Source organism: Salmo salar, chromosome ssa04 (genome assembly GCF_905237065.1).
Source record: "Salmo salar chromosome ssa04, Ssal_v3.1, whole genome shotgun sequence".
NCBI classification, from domain to species: domain Eukaryota; kingdom Metazoa; phylum Chordata; class Actinopteri; order Salmoniformes; family Salmonidae; genus Salmo; species Salmo salar.
This window is the reverse complement of record NC_059445.1, coordinates 9,528,045-9,546,492: the sequence shown is the minus strand read 5'-3', so window position 1 is coordinate 9,546,492 and position 18,448 is coordinate 9,528,045. Positions and strand designations below refer to the sequence as shown.

General features: G+C 45.6%; 2 protein-coding genes across 6 annotated transcripts in view; one reads left to right on the top strand and one right to left on the bottom strand.

Moving 5' to 3' along the window:
• Positions 1–212: 212 nt before the first annotated feature.
• On the bottom strand, positions 213–3,499 carry LOC106602194 (fibroblast growth factor 20). The gene is made up of 3 exons (XM_014194690.2): positions 2,516–3,499; positions 1,896–1,999; positions 213–1,422 (listed from the first exon to the last, which is right to left on the bottom strand). Exons 1-3 carry the CDS (start codon positions 2,790–2,792, stop codon positions 1,177–1,179), a joined length of 627 nt encoding a protein of 208 aa, XP_014050165.1. The 5' UTR covers positions 2,793–3,499; the 3' UTR covers positions 213–1,176.
• Positions 3,500–5,549: 2,050 nt separating this feature from the next.
• The window catches only part of LOC106602192 (calcium uptake protein 3, mitochondrial), a 49,616-nt gene continuing 36,717 nt past the window's right edge, over positions 5,550–18,448 (top strand). For all 5 annotated transcript variants that reach the window (XM_045716435.1, XM_045716434.1, XM_045716433.1 and 2 more), the window contains exons 1-4: positions 5,550–5,841; positions 7,922–8,069; positions 9,551–9,582; positions 10,633–10,711. In XM_045716435.1, the coding sequence (XP_045572391.1) occupies positions 5,575–5,841; positions 7,922–8,069; positions 9,551–9,582; positions 10,633–10,711 (526 nt within the window). In that variant the 5' untranslated portion in view covers positions 5,550–5,574. The remainder of the gene's footprint in view (positions 5,842–7,921; positions 8,070–9,550; positions 9,583–10,632; positions 10,712–18,448) is intronic.

The following is an 18,448-nucleotide window of genomic DNA, read 5'->3' as shown; positions in this document are numbered from 1 at the left end:
GTGCCTTATTGCTATTATAAACTGGTTACCAATGTAATTAGAGCAGTAAAAATACATTTTTGTCATACTCATCGTATACGTTCTGATATAGCATGGCTGTCAGCCAATCAGCATTCAGGGCTGGAACCACCCAGTTTATAATAGTAATTAGACCATGTTTCAGTATTGCTGTATGTTATTGTATTTGTATGAAGAAGACAGACCAGTGTATCTGAAGTGTTAACAGGTTTATTCCCCACTGGAACCCAGTGGAAGTCTGGCTCTTTCTGATGACATAAGAGAAACATGGACGCCCCCGATGACGACAAACTCGGGACTAGCGACAACGCGGCCTTACACAAACCACTGTCTAAATAAAAACTCCTAGGAAAATACTTTCTTCAGTCAGATTGAAAGGACATGTCAAATGCAGTACTTTACACAGTGGCACAAAATAAATCTCTGATGGCTTTATTTTTAATATCTTATGTATACCTGTAAAAAATATATTCTCAAAATAAATAAATATATAAAATAAATATATGTCCCAGAAAAATGCATAAATAAAAAAAACTGAAACAGGCTAAGGTTATTTTGTAAGTCTTTTTTCTCTCGTCCATGCTCGTGTCAGGTAATAGAATGCAGTCACGAAAGGTTCAGAACAGAATTCCTTCACAAGTCTTCTAGAGTGTTTCGTCAAAACAGTCCACCTTGGGGTACCACAGAAGAACACAAAGTCTACACTCCGCTGGAGGACCATCCGCTCTTCTTTTTCTACTCCCATTTGACCAATCAGAATCTCAGAAGCCACTCGGGGAGGGGGTGAAGAATAACCATCCGGAAAGATGACATCAGCAGCTCTGGAGGTGATCCCTTCACCTTCCAACACGATGCTCAAAACAAAGATGGCCACCAGGCCAGCCTCTCTTTTGGCCAAAAAGCCCCTATTAAACACCTGTACTCCTTTCTCCTGGGGCTGCACCGGCCTTGACCCATTTTCGGGGACCGCAAGGCCTGGCTTCACACATATTTGCTATCCACCCCACAGCCCCCAAGCGACCTTTCCTCCATTTCGTTTCCATAGGAAGCCATAGGGAGACTGACGATATGCAGACCCTTCATAGGAGAGTACTGAGAGTCACGGTGCAGTGTGCTGGGTGTGTAGCGCCGCAGGGACCAACACACTCCCACCGGGTCTCAGCTGTGGCCCAGGACCTCTCTGTAGAGTTCGGGTACACGGTCGGGATCTACGGGCCTGGGCAGGAAGTGGGTGAAGCGCTGGTGTCGCCGGGAGCGGGCGCCGTCCCTGGACGTGCCGTCCTTGTTGAGCGCCACGAAGTAGTGCGCTCCCCGGTCACCGTGTCTGTAGAGGTTGGATGAGTACGTGTTGTACCAGTTCTCCTCAAACTGCTCCCGGAAGACGCACTCGGCTGTCAGCTTCTCCTAGAGCGAGAGGGAGAGAGAGAGAGAGAGCGGGAGGGAGGGAGAAGAGAGAGAAGAGAGAGGTGATTAGTGAAATGTTACACAACAGAGCAGTGTCAATGCTCACACACAAATACACACTTCCTTGCAGAACAAAATGTGTGCCACCTGCTGGTTGGTCATATCTAATCACGCTCCCAGATTAACAGGACAATAGAGGAGGCAGAGGAATTCTCTCTTTCAGTTGATGCTGAATAGTAACCTCTGTTATCACCTCCTACACAGAGATGCCCAGGAGAATGGAGAAGTAGCACTGAATACAAGACACATCATATGTAGCCTACAGTATATCAGTCTATGTAGACTTTATGTAGGCAGTATGAAGGGTATATGTAGGCAGTAGGTATGCAGTAGGCAGTATGAAGGGTATATGTAGGCCGTATGAAGGGTATATGTAGGCAGCATGTAGGCTATATAATAATGTAAATACTTACAGAGCCGTAGAGGTCTCCCTTGCTGTTCATGCCCAGGTATAATCCACTGTCCACCCCACGGATGCTCACCATCCCCACAGCCAAGCTGATGAACTCCAAAATACCTGCAAAAAATACAAGCAGGACAACATTAGATTAACATCACATATTATGATATCACAAGTCACAAGGGCATGAGTTCAGCCAGTCATTGAGGGATATATTATTCAATGCTTAATACTGAATTCATACTCTTATGTCTATCATGGAAGCTGTTATCAGTAGGCATTATTTGCTATCTTGCTGATAAGAAGGTCAGTTAGGAAAGGTAAAGAAATTCTGCCAATCTAATCACCATTGAGGAAATGTATTGTTTTCCAATATGTGTGAACATATTATGGGATGTCTGAAATAGTAACTATGGTACAAAAACACATGCACACATTATAGATTAGACAGGATGCAATAGGTATATGTGTCCATAATCATAACATTATAATATTCATAATATAAATAGAATTAGTCTATTCAGAATCATATTCAGAATACAAAGAATAACAATGATCATTATAAACCTTATACTACTGCCATAACTGTATAATAACTGCATTATTGCGCCGAAATATTTTCTGATGCCTTACCAAATCTGCTATGGTCTTTCCTGGTGCCTTGCACTGTGCCATCGGGCAGTATCTCGAGGTGGAACCCGGTCCTGCAGTACAGCTGCCTCCTCCGTAGAATCCCCTTCAGATGCGTCAGATCCGACGGCGTGCTCCGCGACAACCTCTCCGCCGACACCAGGTGCTCGCTCATCAGTCCGGGGGTGTCCCCCGCGGGCGTCAGGACAAAATGAGATCCGTGTCCGAAGCTATCCGAGCCGTGCAAGGAAAATGTACCCACCTCGCCGACTGCCCCCATCACAAAAACGATTGAAACCAGAAACAACCGCCCCGCACGCTTCACAACCAGCCGCCTTGAACCGGGTAGAAAAGTTAACGTGCTGTGCTCCTGGGTGAATGTGTGTTTTTGCGCAGTCACCAAATGCGTTTTTTCTCTCTCTTGCAAGTGCGCGTTTTATTTACATCCGCATATTATCCGTTTATCCTCAGCTCAGCACATGCTCTCCTCTCTCGACCTCGGGCTACTCCCCTTTGCTCTGTTTGTTCGTCCGGGTTTTCCACCCCTCGCAGTCGTTGATGCGGTTGCCGGGAGAGTGCTCAGCTCGTCCTCACTGCGTTCTGCAAATGAACAGTGCGAGCGTGAGAGGAGCGCCACTTTAAATATATTCCGTATGTAAATTCACTCTTGCCGTATGCTAATGAGACGCTTTATAGATTTCTTTTTGAAACATAACTCCTTGATCCTTGACCGTCCTCACACCTTTGATGTTCAGTTTCATCTGCATCGCCGATTGTCATCATCCCATAGATGGATTATGAAAAGTACTGTAAGCGATTAGAAAGGAGAACAAGTGAGAGCGAAGTCAATGAGAGTTGATCCTTTAATAAAACGCCGTGTGAATCAAGGAGGTTTTCTCTATGGTGTCGCAGGGGAATGCGCAGTCGCCTACGTACAGAACACTACGGCTTCCCTGGCTGGCTCCAAGTGGTTTGGTGCACTAGGCGAGTGAGTGCAGCCAGTGAAGAGTTGTGTGGGGGGGTCGAAGACGTATGGCAGGTGGAGAGGCAATGGATGGGAGGGAGGGGAGAACAGAACAAGACTAGGGGATGCGGGGCGGTGCTTTGAGTTGACAACTGTACTGACTGTCAGGATTGTTATGTTCTCAACAAATGAATTCCCTGCGGCAGTGTGTGTTAAGGGGGTGTGTGTTTGTGTTTCTATTGTGTGCGTATGGGTGCGTGCGCGCACGTGTTCATATAGTAGATAATTACTATCATCCTAAGCGCTTTAAAACCCTACGGCTCGAGTGACTCAGGTGCAGTCATTTGCTGCTGGGGGTGAGAGAAAAACTTCCCCTTCTTGTGCGTCATTTTCGCGCACAGATGTTGATTTATTGCCGCGCTTGTTTTATGTAATCCAGCGGCTGTTCCGCGGCGTGTTTAGAAACAGAACCCGCCGCACATCTGTGCAAACTGCATCACTTGACTGTCAATCTTCCACTGATCTCCTGGCCTCTTTGAACACGCTCTTCTTAATTGTGGTCTTAAAGAGGATAGGAATCAAAGACCAGAGCGATCAAAGTTGAGAGATCTTGTAAGGGGACCAACAACAGTCAGGGGGAACTTGGAGGTAGAAGCCTGTTTGAACCTAGAGCTTCAAAATACCCAGATAGGCCTAGGTTACCTGACACCGTCACCGAGAGTTCCCCCAGAAAAACAAACCAATAGTTCAAGCCACTTTGACAATATTATAAACGTTTACAAATTGCCTGTTGTGTATACAATGAATAACACTATCCCTATGTAGACTATTGTATTCGATTGATTTGGAGGATGGGACAATATGGTGACCTACCAACGCATCAAATAGTTCAAGCCACTTTGCCCATATTAGCGATCCTACATTTACAGATAGTCTCCAGTGTATAGGCCTATGCCCTAACATGTATTGCATTGAATTGATTCTGGCATGGGAGAATAGGGTACAGGGGAGGCAGCCAGTGATAGGGTACAGGGCAGCAGCGCATGCAATGCATCTGCCTGGGCCTGGGAATCGACTGGTTGCAAATGACCTAGTGACCATTTCCACACATAGGTGATTCATCACCATCTCTCTCCGGGGACCTTTCTCTCCCTGTTGGGTTCCCAGGGCTCATTAGTATTTATGATTTCCCCCCAAAATACCTTGAAACAAAATCGATGGGCACGGCGCAGAAGTGATCAATCAATATGGACGCGCGGATCGATGCGCCACAATGAAGACGTCAATTACATGCCACATTTCCTGATGACATTGGCATTAGATGAATTGTTTCCAGGGTCACATTGAAAGATCTTCCCACTGCACATTGTGGAGCTCCGTGCAGAGTAAATGCAGTGTTGTTTGATCTGTTTATATATATATATATATATATGGGAGTGGGGAGAAAACCACAGAGGCCTTTGCATGACCAGGTGGTTGCAGGCATCAAAGGGAACTTGAAGAACCCATCGGCTTAACGTTGATATATAAAGCATTAGGGTATAGCCTATGTAGTAAGTCAAATGCAGCAGTCTTTGTACTCTTTATAGCTGTCTTACTTCGAAACTGACTTGATCCATCTGTAAGAAGTTATTGTGTAACATCATGATGAAACAACATGATCATGATTTGCAATAAATATATTTTTTTAGAAATACAACTTTTCTTAAAACATTGCCCCAACACTCGGGACCATGTAATAGCCAACAGAGAAACGACCTACATTATGTTTTCTTTGCAGTCTCTTGTCATTCGTGTGCATAGGGTTTGTCAAAATTCGCATGGGTCTTGATTCTCCTGAATGTAAAAATATTGGCTTCTAATTAGAATAGTAACGCAACTATGTATATAATTCACCAAGGTTCAGAAATAAGCACCTTATTCTGTCCCAAACCCATTGGAGCATCAAATCCATCTGTTTTAGTGGCTGTTTCAAAGCCGAACTTCGATCAGAGCCGCAGCATCCCAAACTCCGGTGAATCGGAGTGAGAATATGATCCACATCTCGCGAGGAGTGAGAATACGTTTACCCTTCAATACTCTCGTCATAGCAACAACAATGGCCGCTTTTCGCCGACTGGCTTCAATCGTAAACAGGTTAAACGTCTGGTCCGCTCCGAGAAACGAGCTCCTCGGCGCTCAGACGACTACCGGAGGTAGGACACAGAGATGCCTCGCTGTTGGGGTGTGTCTCGCAGCCGGGGGAGCGGTGGCATTCTATTTTTACAACGACACGTACAGTCAAAGATGCAGGAAGAGGATGGGATATAACTTCAGTGGCCGCGACCTGCTCCCTGTCCTTTCCGCTGTAGAAGCACAGCAAAAGGTACAGGCTTCTATTTTACACTATGTGCTATGACAAGATAGTCTATGAAAAATGCCACGCAGCGAGTACTCTTGTCCCCGAAAAGTATTCGTGTGTTGACAGAATACAAACTCGCTGTCGAAGGCATTCTGTCATGGATGTGTTATAGCCTAAGTGGGTGAGCGTGATCTGAGAATTCGTGAAGCGCGGCGCCAATTTCAATGTGTTTTAGTAATATGTTCTTCTTTTGAAATGTTGTTTGGAAACCACAGACTCATGACTAGCCTAGTAGGCTACCAGTTCCATTTTTCCCTGAGCGGATAAATTGTGTCATTTCTCTACTGTACAACGGAAACAGTAGGCCCACTATTTCCAGAGATGATATGGAGGCACACTGAAGAAGGAAGGTCGCTCTCCGTTCGAGACGGTGCTGAAATGACGCGCGTCCCTTTGACGTAGTTAGCGCAGAGGAGGCTTCAATGCCAGCGACTGTTCTTACGCTTCCTAACAAAATAATACGATTGGATTTCTTATTGAAATGTTATTATCAACGTATGCTCGTTTTTTCTTATCCCATGACCAACTTAATTGGTAATGGAAAGTACATGTAAACAACCAAGTATTTCAAAGCATCCCCACATGTGGGAGAACATCATATGTTGGTTCTCACGGTCTGGATAACTCTGTTTAGGATATTTTTTACATGCCCTTATATGGGTACTCAAAACACCATTTTCTATTGCAGTTCTCAGAGCTTTTGATTGAATTCTCGTAACTTTTATTTGATTACTTAAACATGCGTGTAGGTTACAGACATATGAGTTTGACTGATTTGTGTGTAGGCCTAATTCTGCTTGACAAGGCACTGTTGGGGTAAATATTAAAGTCCCATTGGAGACTTTGACATTTACTGCTAGGAATGCATGCCACAGTGTGATGCACTGGTTGGAACGATGGATGTATTTATTCATTTATCAGAAATATTAAGTAGTAGTGAATTAAGTTATATGATCAAACCCAGAGCATTGACATCAATCAGAGTTAGAGGGTCCGGGGGGGGTTAAATCCATCCAAAATCCCTGAAGTCAAACGAGGAAGTGACTACTTCTTCTACCCTTCTCTGGGGAAATGTCCTTCCATTTCTATCCATTCAATTAATGCCTTTGGAGAGAGAAAAAAAATCCCTTCACGCAAACTCCTCATGAAAGCTTTATGAATGAATCTGTATGCAAATTGGGCTCCAGCGGAAAGTAGAAAAACTCTGTTCGTCATTTCCTCCCGTCAGGCACAGCAGAGTTAGTTCGTTATTTATACCCATTTCTAATTACAACCCAAGAAGTCGTTTGTGGCACTTTGGTGTGTTTTAATCAGGCAAGCTGTCTTTCCCTCAATGCTTTGTGTGAAGGAGCCGGAGGAGGATCTAATTATAGACAGAGAGACCCAAATAAAGATGGCGCTAAGAATTCATTCAAAGCAAGAACACGGCAGTGGTTCAGCTGGCATCTTCAAGAAGACGGTGTGTGAGCAGTGTTGTCTCTCTAGAAGATCTACGGTTCTGTTCAACAGCGAGGCTGTTGTTGAGACTTTCTCGCTAGTAGCTTTGCTGTAGGATTGCTGTAGGATTGTGATATTTGATTTCTCTATTACAGCGATGATAGAAGGATGGAGAGGAGAGAGGGTGCCGGAGAGAAAGAGAGAGGGATAGTGTAGTAAAGAAAGTTGAAATGTACTGGTTTAGCTGGTATCTTCGAGAGACAGTGAGAGGAGTAGTGTCAGTATTGTCTTTCTAGAGGAAGCTGTTTGCTTCTGGCTACTGGCTAGAGTATTGATTGGAGGGCTGCTTGCCAGGTGGAGGGGTGATATTTGATTTCTCTAGCACAGCTCTGATAGAGGAGGGAGCGAGAGACAGGAAGAGAGAGAGAGAGAGAGAGAGAGAGAGAATCGCTGAGAAAGAAAGGCTCGTTTTTATTTCTTCACCCTTAGGCCCAGGAAGAAAGATATTACAGTACGGTTTCAAAATGCTCAAGTCCACAATGCATTGCATTGAAAATTGTCCCTAAGCAAAACCAACCAGTTTGTTTGTCTGTTTGTGTGTTGCCAGACGCGGCCGTTTGACTTTGAGGAAGGGGACGTGTACATGTCGTCCCACGAGCAGCGCTTCCGTCTGTTCAGCTCAGTGGAATATGAGGGACAGCTTTACATGACCCCGCAGAACTTCATCGAGTCCGTCACCATGAGCGAGCCCCAGAGTATGTACTGCTAGGACACAGTTACCATATGTATGATGCTATTTTGGGAAACTGGCCCTCCACCTTGGCTCCAAAAGGTCCATGATGATTTCTAACCTGGAATGTATTTTACCAACCTTCCAGATCCAAAACGGTGCCCATTAGAAAATAATAGTTTCACTAGCTCTATGCAGTTCATATCGATCCACCAATGCCTCATTAAATTAAATTACTTTTTATCTGTTATGTTTTGTGATCAATAATGTTCTGCATGGCTTAAATAGAGCTGCATATAGAGACCAGGGCCCGTATTCACAAAGCCTCTCAGAGTAGGAGTGCTGATCTAGGATCCGTCCATATAATCCTGTTCATTATGATCTAAATGGCCAAACTGATCCTAGATCAGCACTCCTATTAGAGATGCTTTGTGGATATGGGCCCTTGATGATTTTTTGGCAAAAATGTCAGTAAAAAATACAAGAGTTTTCTATTAATAAACCACCATTGAATATAATCATATAATCATCCTGACAAAGCAGACTGAGAGTTGAATGAATTTCCACAAACCCTAGAAGCTGACATTTAAATCCAGAGAGCCCTTTCAGAGATTTGAAGTTCACTGTCATTAACATGTACTGCTCTAACACACACACACACACACACACACACACACACACACACACACACACACACACACACACACACACACACACACACACACACACACACACACACACACACACACACACACACACACACACACACACACACACACACACACACACACACACACACACACACACCACTAACTCCCTGTATAAGCCAGCTAGCCCAACTCGGCGGCGCTACATAGCGCTGGTTGCTATGAGAGAAAGAGAAGGCGCTCACAGCCCAGTGAGGGTTTCAGTGGGAATGGCCCATGGTTTGTTTTTCTCCCTCTGCCAGTGTAATGCCTCGGTTTTGGGAGGTTTCTTAACAGATAGCTCATAGCCGGTGGACCTCAGAAGATACGGGCGTGTGTAACACTGTTTAGTCTGAGGAGAATACACAGCACACTGGCCAGACTCCCGACTGAGAATGAGATAGATGGGGCTTTTAAAGTGTGTGTGTGTGTGTGTGTGTGTGTGTGTGTGTGTGTGTGTGTGTGTGTGTCTGTGTCATAGGCCACCTAATGTTTCCTTTGAGGTTGAATTAGACCACCCCTTTATAAAGACCAAAACAAATCGGCACTTTTACTAGAACATTGCCCCAGACAGACACAGTGCTACAGTACAAAGCTAAGCAGAGGGCACTTTATGGCCTTGTAATAGGTCTATGGTGACAGTGTATGGATGTGTTATTATGACTGTGGAACCCCTCATACTGATGTTATCTGATCCAGCCCACACACACTCCATTATGCTCTCTTTCTCTCTGTCTCTCTCTCTCCCTCTCTCTCTCTCACTTTCTCTCTGTCTCTCTCTCTCTCTCTCTCTCTATCTCTCTCTCTCTCTTTCCTCCAGACAAGAAGCCGTGGATGTCCCTCACTAAACAGGTCTGAGAACAGTTTGTTTTATTGTTGATGAAGAGCTATGCTATTAAACTCCTGTTCCTACCTATACATGTAATGTATGATAAACTGTATATTTAAAACATGTTAATATTGAATGTTTTAGACAGGGCTAGTGATGATTAGTTGACAGTTAGCTGTAATACCGTACATATACAGAATAGCCATCTTCCCTATTCACACTTTAGTCATTCAGCATACTCTCTTATCCAGAGTGACTTACAGGAGCAATTACAGTTAAGTGCCTTGCTCAAGGGCACATTTTCACCTAGTCGGCTCGGGGATTCAAACCAGCGACCTTTCGGTTACTGGCCCAACGCTCTTAACCTCTAGGCTACCTGCCTCCCCACTGCCATAGTATTGCAGCAGCAATTGACTTGGAAGCATGCTATCGTATACAAGCTAATGCAGATGTAGAATCTTAATTTGAGCCAGTTTTCTACTGCAGGAAAATAATTCTGCAGCAACAGGAAATGTGAATTATTATGTGGATTATAATTAATGGTCAATTTTGTTGGGATTGATACATTTTTCGTAAGGGAAAATCATATCTGAAATTTCAGTGTGGAAGTTCTCCTGCGACAGGGTGATCAAATTAAGATCCCAATCTGTTCCTAACATGCAGCAACAGCATAGCATGTTTGGATGTTCAAGTCAGACAGTGACACTTCTAAAGGTTAAAGTCATGACTCATGGGCTGCATCCCAAATTACACCCTATTTCCTCTTCCCTATATATCCTATTTTCGGTGGTTAGAGCGTTGGACTTGTAACAGTAAGGTTGCAAGATTGAATCCCTGAGCTGACAAGGTAAAAATCTGTCGTTCTGCCCCTGGCCAAGGCAGTTAACCCAATGTTCCTAGGCTGTCATTGTAAATAAGAATTTGTTCTTAACTGACTTGCCTAGTAAAATAAATAGTGCACTACTTTAGGGCCCATAGGGCTTTGGTGACTATGTAGGGAAAAGGGTGTGATTTTGGACATGGAGTGGTTGTGTGTCTGTGGAGACTCATAGCGTTGTCTCTGTTGACATCAGGAGCTGGAGAAGATCTTGGTAGACACTCCAGCGGTGTGGCAGGGAACGTCCAAACTGTTCCGGAACCTACGGGAACGAGGTAGGGACTAAAGGAACGTTCTGTGTACCTCGTAATGGAGTGTGTGTGTGTGTGTGTGTGTGTGTGTGTGTGTGTGTGTGTGTGTGTGTGTGTGTGTGTGTGTGTGTGTGTGTGTGTGTGTGTGTGTGTGTGTGTGTGTCTGACTGACTTCACACACAATTCCGCATGGCAAAGGCACCTTGAGCTAGTACGCACACGCATACATACAAACACACTGATTAGCATGTTATCTGAGAGATATAGTTAAACTCATGGAAAGTCCTGTACAGACCAGTCATAGCTACATACCAGTCATAGCTACAGACCAGTCATAGCTACAGTCCTGCCATAACTACAGTCCTGTCATAACTACAGTCCAGTCATAGCTACAGACCAGTCATAGCTACAGTCCAGTCATAGCTACAGACCAGTCATAGCTACAGACTAGTCATAGCTACAGACCAGTCATAACTACAGTCCAGTCATAACTACAGTCCTGTCATAGCTACAGACCAGTCATAGCTACAGACCAGTCATAGCTACAGTCCTGCCATAACTACAGTCCTGCCATAACTACAGTCCAGTCATAGCTACAGTCCAGTCATAGCTACAGTCCAGTCATAGCTACAGACCAGTCATAACTACAGACCAGTCATAGCTACAGACCAGTCATAGCTACAGACCAGTCATAACTACAGTCCTGTCATAGCTACAGACCAGTCATAGCTACAGACCAGTCATAACTACAGTCCTGTAATAACTACAGTCCTGTCATAGCTACAGACCAGTCATAGCTACAGACCAGTCATAGCTACAGACCAGTCATAACTACAGACCAGTCATAGCTACAGACCAGTCATAGCTACAGACCAGTCATAACTACAGTCCTGTCATAGCTACAGACCAGTCATAGCTACAGACCAGTCATAACTACAGTCCTGTAATAACTACAGTCCTGTCATAGCTACAGACCAGTCATAGCTACAGACCAGTCATAGCTACAGACCAGTCATAACTACAGTCATGTCATAGCTACAGACCAGTCATAGCTACAGACCAGTCATAGCTACATACCAGTCATAGCTACAGACCAGTCATAGCTACAGTCCTGCCATAACTACAGTCCTGTCATAGCTACAGTCCAGTCATAGCTACAGACCAGTCATAGCTACAGTCCAGTCATAGCTACAGACCAGTCATAGCTACAGTCCAGTCATAGCTACAGACCAGTCATAGCTACAGACCAGTCATAGCTACAGACTAGTCATAGCTACAGACCAGTCATAACTACAGTCCAGTCATAGCTACAGTCCTGCCATAACTGCAGTCCTGTCATAGCTACAGACCAGTCATAGCTACAGACCAGTCATAGCTACAGTCCAGTCATAGCTACAGACCAGTCATAGCTACAGACTAGTCATAGCTACAGACCAGTCATAACTACAGTCCTGTCATAACTACAGTCCTGTCATAGCTACAGACCAGTCATAGCTACAGACCAGTCATAGCTACAGTCCTGCCATAACTACAATTCTGCCATAACTACAGTCCAGTCATAGCTACAGTCCAGTCATAGCTACAGACCAGTCATAACTACAGACCAGTCATAGCTACAGACCAGTCATAGCTACAGACCAGTCATAACTACAGTCCTGTCATAGCTACAGACCAGTCATAGCTACAGACCAGTCATAACTACAGTCCTGTAATAACTACAGTCCTGTCATAGCTACAGACCAGTTATAGCTACAGACCAGTCATAACTACAGTCCTGTCATAGCTACAGACCAGTCATAGCTACAGACCAGTCATAACTACAGTCCTGTAATAACTACAGTCCAGTCATAGCTACAGACCAGTCATAGCTACAGACCAGTCATAGCTACAGACCAGTCATAACTACAGTCCTGTCATAGCTACAGACCAGTCATAGCTGCAGACCAGTCATAGCTACAGACCAGTCATAGCTACAGACCAGTCATAACTACAGTCATGTCATAGCTACAGACCAGTCATAGCTACAGACCAGTCATAGCTACAGACCAGTCATAACTACAGTCCTGTCATAGCTACAGACCAGTCATAGCTACAGACCAGTCATAACTACAGTCCTGTCATAACTACAGTCCTGTCATAGCTACAGACCAGTCATAGCTACAGTCCAGTCATAACTACAGTCCAGTCATAGCTACAGACCAGTCATAACTACAGTCCAGTCATAACTACAGTCCAGTCATAGCTACAGACAAGTCATAACTACAGTCCAGTCATAGCTACAGTCCAGTCATAACTACAGTCCAGTCATAGCTACAGTCCAGTCATAGCTACAGACCAGTCATAACTACAGTCCAGTCATAGCTACAGACCAGTCATAACTACAGTCCAGTCATAGCTACAGACCAGTCATAGCTACAGTCCAGTCATAGCTACAGACCAGTCATAACTACAGTCCAGTCATAACTACAGTCCAGTCATAGTTACAGACCAGTCATAACTACAGTCCAGTCATAACTACAGTCCAGTCATAGCTACAGACCAGTCATAGCTACAGACCAGTCATAACTACAGTCCAGTCATAGCTACAGACCAGTCATAGCTACAGACCAGTCATAACTACAGTCCAGTCATAGCTACAGTGAAAGTGGTGCAGTGTGTCTTGGTGTATCTAGTCCAGGCTGTATGACAGTGACAGTGCTACATGATGTCATAATGCTACAGGCTGTATGACAGTGACAGTGCTACTTGATGTCATAATGCTACAGGCTGTATGACAGTGACAGTGCTACTTGATGTCATAATGCTACAGGCTGTATGACAGTGACAGTGCTACATGATGTCATAATGCTACAGGCTGTATGACAGTGACAGTGCTACTTGATGTCATAATGCTACAGGCTGTATGACAGTGACAGTGCTACATGATGTCATAATGCTACAGGCTGTATGACAGTGACAGTGCTACATGATGTCATAATGCTACAGGCTGTATGACAGTGACAGTGTTACATGATGCCATAATGCTACAGGCTGTATGACAGTGACAGTGCTACATGATGTCATAATGCTACAGGCTGTATGACAGTGACAGTGCTACATGATGTCATAATGCTACAGGCTGTATGACAGTGATAGTGCTACATGATGTCATTATGCTACAGGCTATATGACAGTGACAGTGCTTCATGATGTCATAATGCTACAGGCTGTATGACAGTGACAGTGTTACATGATGTCATAATGCTACAGGCTGTATGACAGTGACAGTGCTACATGATGTCATAATGCTACAGGCTGTATGACAGTGACAGTGCTACATGATGTCATAATGCTACAGGCTGTATGACAGTGACAGTGTTAAATGATGTCATAATGCTACAGGCTGTATGACAGTGACAGTGCTACATGATGTCATAATGCTACGGGCTGTATGACAGTGATAGTGCTACATGATGTCATAATGCTCCAGGCTGTATGACAGTGACAGTGCTACATGATGTCATAATGCTACAGGCTGTATGACAGTGACAGTGCTACATGATGTCATAATGCTACAGGCTGTATGACAGTGACAGTGTTACATGATGCCATAATGCTACAGGCTGTATGACAGTGACAGTGCTACATGATGTCATAATGCTACAGGCTGTATGACAGTGACAGTGCTACATGATGTCATAATGCTACAGGCTGTATGACAGTGACAGTGCTACATGACGTCATAATGCTACAGGCTGTATGACAGTGACAGTGCTACATGATGTCATAATGCTACAGGCTGTATGACAGTGACAGTGCTACATGATGTCATAATGCTACAGGCTGTATGACAGTGACAGTGCTACATGACGTCATAATGCTACAGGCTGTATGACAGTGACAGTGCTACATGATGTCATAATGCTACAGTGATAGTGTTGCGGTGTGTCTAGCTGTACAGGCTCTGGTCACAGTGTGGTTCCTCTAAGCCGGGGCCGGGGCCACACGGTCCCCCCTGTGGTCACCTTACGGTCGCCCTGGTAAACCCTAAAAATAGAATCACTCTCTCTGCCCTTCCCATGCCATCCTCTCATCCTATACTTTCCTCTCTTCTCATCCTCTTCTCTTCTCCACCTCTCCCCTCAGTTCCCTCTCCTCTTTTCCTTCTCACCCCTCTTTCTTTATCCCTCCTCTTCTCTGTTTTCCTCCCCCTTTCTTTCCTCTCCTTTCATTTCCCTCTCTTTGCTCCCCTCTGTTCTGCCATCCAATGCTTTCCCTCCCCACCCTCCTCTCTTCTCCTCCTCTCTTTTCTCCTCTTCACCCTCTCCTCCATTCCTCTAGAAACATGCAGCAGCTCTCTTCCAACAGCAGAGCCTTCTGCCCTCCATCCATCCTCTCCAACATAGAAATTGAAACAGTGAAAATGAATCACATACATTAATAAGACGTGTACTGTACCACAGAGAGAGATGGATACTGTTCGAGAGCGAGGCAGGGACCCGGTCGCAATGAAAGCAATTGCTTGTGGAGTACGTAACAGTGGAATCACACGGCTGTTGATTCCCCACGGTGATAATTATAACACGCTCAGCAGCATGCCATACTGCCTTCCCCAACCAGGAAGCTAAATATAAACCTCACTCAATTATGTACCTCTCCTCCCTCTACCCCTCTCTCTCTCTCTCTCTCTCATCCCTCTACCCCTCTTTCTCCTCTCCTCCCTCTACCCCTCTCTCTCTCTCTCGTCCCTCTACCCCTCTTTCTCCTCTCCTCCCTCTACCCCTCTCTCTCTCTCTCTCCTCCCTCTACCCCTCTCTCTCTCCTCTCCTCCCTCTACCCCTCTCTCTCTCCTCTCCTCCCTCTACCCCTCTCTCTCCTCTCCTCCCTCTACCCCTCTCTCTTTCCTCTCCTTCCTCTACCCCTCTCTCTCTCCTCTCCTCCCTCTACCCCTCTCTCTCTCTCCTCCCTTACCCCTCTCTCTCTCCTCTCCTCTCCTCTCCTCCCTCTACCCCTCTCTCTCTCCTCTCCTCCCTCTACCCCTCTCTTTCTCCTCTCCTCCCTCTACCCCTCTCTCTCTCCTCTCCTCCCTCTACCCCTCTCTCTCTCCTCTCCTCCCTCTACCCCTCTCTCTCCTCTCCTCCCTCTACCCCTCTCTTTCTCCTCTCCTCTCTCTACCCCCTCTCTCTCTCCTCTCCTCCCTCTACCCCTCTCTCTCTCCTCTCGTCCCTCTACCCCTCTCTCTCTCTCCTCTCCTCCCTTTACCCCTCTCTCTCTCCTCTCCTCCCTCTACCCCTCTCTCTCTCCTCTCCTCCCTCTACCCCTCTCTCTCTCCTCTCGTCCCTCTACCCCTCTCTCTCTCTCCTCTCCTCCCTTTACCCCTCTCTCTCTCCTCTCCTCCCTCTACCCCTCTCTCTCTCCTCTCCTCCCTCTACCCCTCTCTCTCTCCTCCCCTCCCTCTACCCCCTCTCTCTCTCCTCTCCTTCCTCTACCCCTCTCTCTCTCCTCTCTTCCCTTACCCCTCTCTCTCTCTCTCTCGTCCCTCTACCCCTCTCTCTCTCCTCTCCTCCCTTACCCCTCTCTCTCTCTCGTCCCTCTACCCCTCTCTCTCTCTCCTCCCTCTACCCCTCTCTCTCTCCTCTCCTCCCTCTACCCCTCTCTCTCTCTCTCGTCCCTCTACCCCTCTCTCTCTCCTCTCCTCCCTTACCCCTCTCTCTCTCTCGTCCCTCTACCCCTCTCTCTCTCTCTCTCTCCTCCCTCTACCCCTCTCTCTCTCCTCTCCTCCCTCTACCCCTCTCTTTCTCCTCTCGTCCCTCTACCCCTCTCTCTCTCTCCTCCCTCTACCCCTCTCTCTCTCTCCTCCCTCTACCCCTCTTTCTCTCCTCTCCTCCCTTTACCCCTCTCTCTCCTCTCCTCCCTTTACCCCTCTCTCTCCTCTCCTCTCCTCCCTCTACCCCTCTCTCCTCTCCTCCCTCTACCCCCCTCTCTCTCCTCTCCTTCCCCCATCTACCCCTGTATTACAGTTTTTCTCAGTCGCTTTGGTGCATTTTTCACATCATCCCTAACATGTGCAAAATAATAAGTGCATTTCTCAGAACAATTTGTACAAACTGCAATATACAATAGAGGTGTTTCTAAAGCTAGTCAGTCACTAAAAATCCTTAGTACATCTCTCAAAGGTAAATATTCATGCCAATGATCATGTCAGTGTCATCAGAATGATAAGTCATTGAGTCATTGTTCACGAACAAGGTCGTCAAAATGTTTAGGCATGTTGTCAATGGAACTGTGTACTTTGACAGTATTACCTGATGTAAACTTAGGCTACAGTTTGGATGACAGTGACTGTATTGAAAATGCACAAGGCTGCACTTCTATGGCATATATCAATTTCAACAGTACTATTTACATATTACTGCATGTGGGTTATTGATTGAAAGAGACCGGACAACCCAAGGGGCACAAAGGAAAAAAAACACTACATCAGAATGAAACACAGGAAACCACCCCTAAGGTACAACTTTGCCCGCAGCGCTGTTCTAGTGCTGTCTCTACACATCCAGACGTTCCTGTCTGTCGGCCCACATATTCTCATCCACATCACACCGGATATTTTCCCTTCCAATGCAACGTGGAAAGAATCTTCTGGAATGCCTTGTCCATCCTCTGCAGGCGTCTACTGTGATGTCCTCACATGCTGCATCCATTGCAGCCAGCAGGGTCATCTGTGTGTGTGGCTGACGATCGTACACCTTCCACCTCCATGCTGAAAAGCACTCCTCCATTGGGTTAAGGAATGGTGAATAAGGTGGGAGGAATTCTATCAGCATCCCCGGGTGGGTCACAAACCATTGCCGGATGATGTTTGATCGATGGAAACTCACATTATCACAAATGACCACATACTTTGGCAAATCCTCTCTAAACAGACCCCTCTCATCATCAGGGATGAGAGCCCTGTAGAGAGTCTGTAAAAAGTTGAGTAGATGCTGGGTGTTGTATGGCCCTATAAGGGGGATATGGGTTAGGACACCATGCTCCGAAATAGCAGCACACATGGTGATATTTCCTCCCCGTTGGCCTGGCAAATCCACAGTAGCTCTGTGACCGATGATATTCCTTCTGCATTTGGTCAGGTTGAAGCCAGCCTCATCCACGTAGACAAAGTCGTGAGAGGGCTCACTTGATTCCAACTCCATTATACGCTATATCCCAGAACACACAGTTGAATTTGTTTTGGTAATGAAGAGTGACATAAAATGTACATATATTGCATGTTCCTTCCACAGCAATGGGAATGTGTGCAGTTTATGCTTACTGTACTATGTATCACTATAAAATGTTGCTGTAAAGTAGTTACATAGATATATGTTTTACCTGTACATACTGGTACCGTAGCTCCTTAACTCTGTCCTCCTTCCTTTGGAATGGTACACGGTACAGCTGTTTCATACTCATCTGGTTTCTACAGCACCCGGTCGATGGTTGAGATGCTAACCGTCTGGATGTTTTCAAAGACATCGTTGTCTTCTATAATGGTCCTTTTGTATTTCCCTGAGTCTCATGGCATTGTTTGCTCGGACCATGGTGCAAATAGCCTCCTCCTGTTGAGGTGTGAAAAGGCGTCCTCTGCCACCGGTTTGAGGTAATCTTGCAGTCCTATGTGGGGAAAAATGCAGTGATGCGTCGCACACTTTCACATAGACAAAAACTATGCGAACACACATTTTACTGTAAAACATACAGGTGGGTGCATGTAAGGTGCAGTATGTATCTGTATAGAGT